Here is a 4,515-nt window from a genome sequence, read left to right on the forward strand (position 1 = left end):
AAACTATATTTTTAAATCATAATCATAATTTATTGTCAACTTTAAAGAAATATTACAATATGTAGTTGAGAAATTTTAATAAGTTTCAGATTTTATTGACTTTCTTTTAAATTGACCTTTGGGATTCTAATTAACTGCATAAGCTGTAAGACTGACTGAGCTTTTGAGGATAGTTTGCTTTCTAAGTCATTGCTCCATTGTTTTGACGTTGACATCTTTGAATGTTATTCGATAGTGAAGCACGTTTCTTTTACAAACCGAAATCAAATAAGTAATCGATTAATTGAATTGAATTGCAATAACCTCAAATTGAAATCCTATAAATCGTTTGTGGACAAACGATTTTTATTATGACAAAATTACATCGGGATTAAAATTTGTACACTATTTTGATACAAAGAAGGTGTTATTCTCGTTATTGATTTTATTTTATTGGGATCCGATAACCACTTAAGGTCAGGTCAGCCGTAGACTCGTGCTGAAATTTTTAAGAACAAGGCAAAATAAAAATTTATGTAGAACGGAAAATTTAATAAAAAATGAACGGTTGCGATTATAAGTTAAAACTTATTGAATAAAAATTAGGGCTGCACTACACGTATTATTAACCACAACTCTATATTTACTTTTCCTTTACATATGTCAACAACTAAATATTTAATATTTAGTGTTTATGTATAAAGTACCTATGTACGCACTTAACTTAAAGTAAAAGTGTGATATTTTAAATATTTTTATATATTAAACGGAATTGAATAATATTCTATAAGATTTAATATCTTTTAGACAACTTTTAAAATTTCAATCTGTGAATCATCGAAGGTTCTTAAAATATAAAAAATAATTGAGACCATAATTTTATATTTTGAAAATGGAACTCCAAGACACTTATTACAATAAATCGGAATATGTAGAAACTGTAAGTTTTTATATTTAGGTATTTGAGTCAAACTTACTCCATACTGCAGAATTTGAAACCAATCTAACTTTTAGGCCTCCGGTAATAAAGTAAGCCGACAAACAGTGCTCTGTGGCTCTCAGAATATTGTTTTACACGGTAAAGTGATCGTACAAAGTGATGCCATCATAAGAGGAGATTTGGCTAATGTTAAAACAGGTAGATTTTGTATAATCAGCAAAGGCTCCGTGATACGACCTCCTTTTAAAAAATTCAGCAAAGGGTAAGCTAATGTTTGATTTAAAAAAAAGCGATTTAGTTATGCAATCCACATTGCAAGCTATGCAATGCTCGTCCACCAATCTCAGCAATAAAAAAAAGTTTTTGTTTTTCACTAAACAATTAAAAAAATATTGACCTTAGTTGTAGAAGAAGTAGAACTTATTTAAAATAATTTGCAATAATTGGCTTCTTTCTAGAAACTATTTTACTAACACTGTCTGATGAGCTGAGTCTAACCTTGGAAAAAAAAGTGCAGTAAATTAAGGAACAATAAAGTCTTTCACAAAAAAATAATTGGGGAGTAGTTGTCCTCGGTCAAAACATATTTCAAAAATAATTTGAGATACCAAGGTTCAATTTTGCAAGCCAAGCATCTTCTACCCTTCTACACTTGTACATAATGAGTTACTACTTTCTTGAATTTCTGCCAGCTATTTGCACTCATACTTAAAAAAACATCAATTGCTTTTAAATGTAAATATGTTACAACAGAACAAGTGTCAATGCTTTTCAAAATTAAAAAAATATATATCAGGACCTTTCTTAGTGATTAGACTGTATTGGGAATCATCACTAATCATTATGGTTTGATTTTGTAATGGCTGAGGATTGCATACCAATATCTCTAATAAATAATTACTAGATGAGAATTAATGATTACCACACAGCTTATTTTGTTTTGGAGAATTTTATAACCAATAAAGGTTTCCCTTTTTACAGAGTCGCATTTTTTCCCTTGCAAATGGGTGATCATGTTTTTGTTGGGGAGAACACTGTTGTGAATGCAGCTGTTGTAGGCTCATACGTTTACATTGGAAAGAATGTTGTTATTGTAAGTATTTTTCTAAAAACTGTAGTTGAGAACCAAGACATTCATATCATTGTAGGTAGAAAGTAACCAATTCACATGTTGATTGTTATTTTGATTCTTGACTGAATAAAATTCAACCAAAAATGAATACGGTCAATTCATAAAAAAAATTATATCTGTTCAGAAAGAAGTTAATATTAAAATAATAAACATATAATAATATATTATATTACATAATATATCCCATACAAATTCTTACATTGTATGAACAAGAAAGAAAAAATATCCCCACAATCTCAATTAAAATCTCTTTCAATGCTTGTATCTCAAAACTAAGTTAATTTTAGTCATAAATAATACTATATTTTAATATATTTTAAACAAAGTATATCGTTACTAATAATTTATTAACTTTTATTTTCTTCCAATCAATGTAAATGACTTGATTTTATTAGGTACTGTTTATTTTCACATTGCTCCTAGAGCTGTGTTTATCTCGATTATTTGGAACATGCACACAAGTCACCCCCAGTGCATTTTTATTGGGGTGAGAAACTCATTCAGTATCTTTGCTAAAACATAACAATATTTATTTCGATTGACTCAGTAGTAAGCACACCTGACTTGTTCTTATAATACAGAGAATTTGAATTTGTGCAGCTTTTCTAATAAGTCGTGTAGGGCAGCGGTCAGCAACTTGTGGCATGTAATATTACTTATTATTTTTCCTTATAAATTTATAAAAGCGTTGAATACATTTCAATTGTGTGTTATCTATATTTGGCTCTTTTGGTTGACAAGATTCCCGATCACCGGGCCAGGGAAATAAAAGATAATTTTCACTGGAGTTGTAATTATTTTTATTTAAAATTAGCCTATTTCACAAAATTAGCAATTCAATGAAAATATTTTAAAACCATTACAGGGAAGGAGATGTGTGCTCAAAGACTGCTGCATGATTGAAGACAACTCAGTTCTACCTGCAGAGACTATTGTCCCTTCTTTTGCAAGGTATTCAGGAAGCCCAGCACACCTGATCACTACATTACCAGAAGCAATGCCCGATCTGATGACAGAGTTTACAAAGAGTTATTATCAGCACTTCTTACCAACTACAGCTTAAGGATAAATTGAACATTTTTACTTTCACCTAATGCCTGTTTAATGATATTTATTTAATTTAAATAAAAGTATTATTTACTCACCACAGAAATATATTTATTCCCAATCAGTATTAAACTTTAAGGGATTTTGCAACTAAAATCGAACTTTAAATTAAGTATGAATAAATATATAAATTACAATTCATTATTTTAGATTTTTTTTTATTGCGTAGGTGCGTGGGTGAACCCACAGCCCACCTGGTGTTAGGTGGTTACCGGAGCCCATAGACATCTAAAATGTAAATGCTACCACCCATCGTAAGATATGAGTTCTAAGGTCTTAGTATAGTTACAGCGGCTGCCCCACCCTTCAAACCGAAATACATTACTGCTTCATGGCAAAAATAGGCAGGGTGGTGGTCCTGTTGTAAGTACTTAGCACCAGGGAAGCTGTAACTCATAAGATGCTACAATAGACTAAGTGATTCTTTTTTTGTATCTTTAGATAAAGCACACATATTATTATGGTCTGACTGATGGTTCATGGTGACTATGGTAACTTTTTTTTGAGAAAGATTAAAAAAATATAATTATGCTCTCTACGTATAATTACGATTTGAATCTCATTGGCACATGGTAGACTTTCTAAAAAATAATAATATTTAGAATTAAATAGTATGTTCAATGCACCATAACTGCAACTTCAGCAACCAACGCAAAGTCAGGAGAGGAAGCTATGATGTTAACTGCTCGAGTGCCTTCAGAGGCACTGGTGCATCTACCACCGGATCGGAATAGTTCTACGATAGGAAGGTCCGGCGGGAAAGTTGGAGGTCTGATTTTTTTTTTGTTGCTTAGAAGGGACTAGCTCACAGCCCACCTGGTGTTAAGTGGTTACTGGAGCCCATGGATATCTACAACGTAAATGCACCACCCACCTTGAGATATAAGTTCTAAGATCTCAGAATAGTTACAACGGCTACCCTACCCTTCAAACCGAAACGCATTAGTGCTTCACGGCAGAAATAGACAAGGCGGTGGTACCTATCCGCTCGGACTCACAAGAGGTCCTACCACCAGTAACTCACGTCGAAGAGTTCGATGACTTCAATGAATATGGTGACGCACAGGTGTTAGCTACCTACTGCTACTAGCAGCTTCCAACCACACTGAGAGTGATTTAAAGTAGTACTGAGTAAGTGTTTTAGAATATTGATAGGTATTGGGAAATATTTATTTTAAATTTGTTGTATGTATTTTTCATATTATATGGTCTAAGGTTACGACATTTATTCTAATAGCTAAAATTTTTTTTAGTGTTAAGTTGAAGATAAATTGATGATCAATTAAGTAAGTACGTAAAAAGGAAAACAATTCAGTTTTGTTGTCTTGACACTGACATGACTCTACCCTGTCTGTGT

The 4,515-nt window shown here is 31.9% G+C and overlaps 1 protein-coding gene across 1 annotated transcript; it reads left to right on the forward strand.

Moving 5' to 3' along the window:
* The first annotated feature begins 649 nt into the window (after nucleotides 1-649).
* On the forward strand, nucleotides 650-3,194 carry LOC692805 (dynactin 4 protein). Its single transcript, NM_001046652.1, is given in 4 exon segments — nucleotides 650-919; nucleotides 994-1,181; nucleotides 1,901-2,012; nucleotides 2,917-3,194. Coding segments are annotated over 4 exon segments (546 nt in total). The 5' UTR covers nucleotides 650-871; the 3' UTR covers nucleotides 3,115-3,194.
* The last annotated feature ends 1,321 nt before the right edge of the window (nucleotides 3,195-4,515 follow it).

This window comes from Bombyx mori, chromosome 8, assembly GCF_030269925.1.
Source record: "Bombyx mori chromosome 8, ASM3026992v2".
Classification (NCBI taxonomy): Eukaryota; Metazoa; Arthropoda; class Insecta; order Lepidoptera; family Bombycidae; genus Bombyx; species Bombyx mori.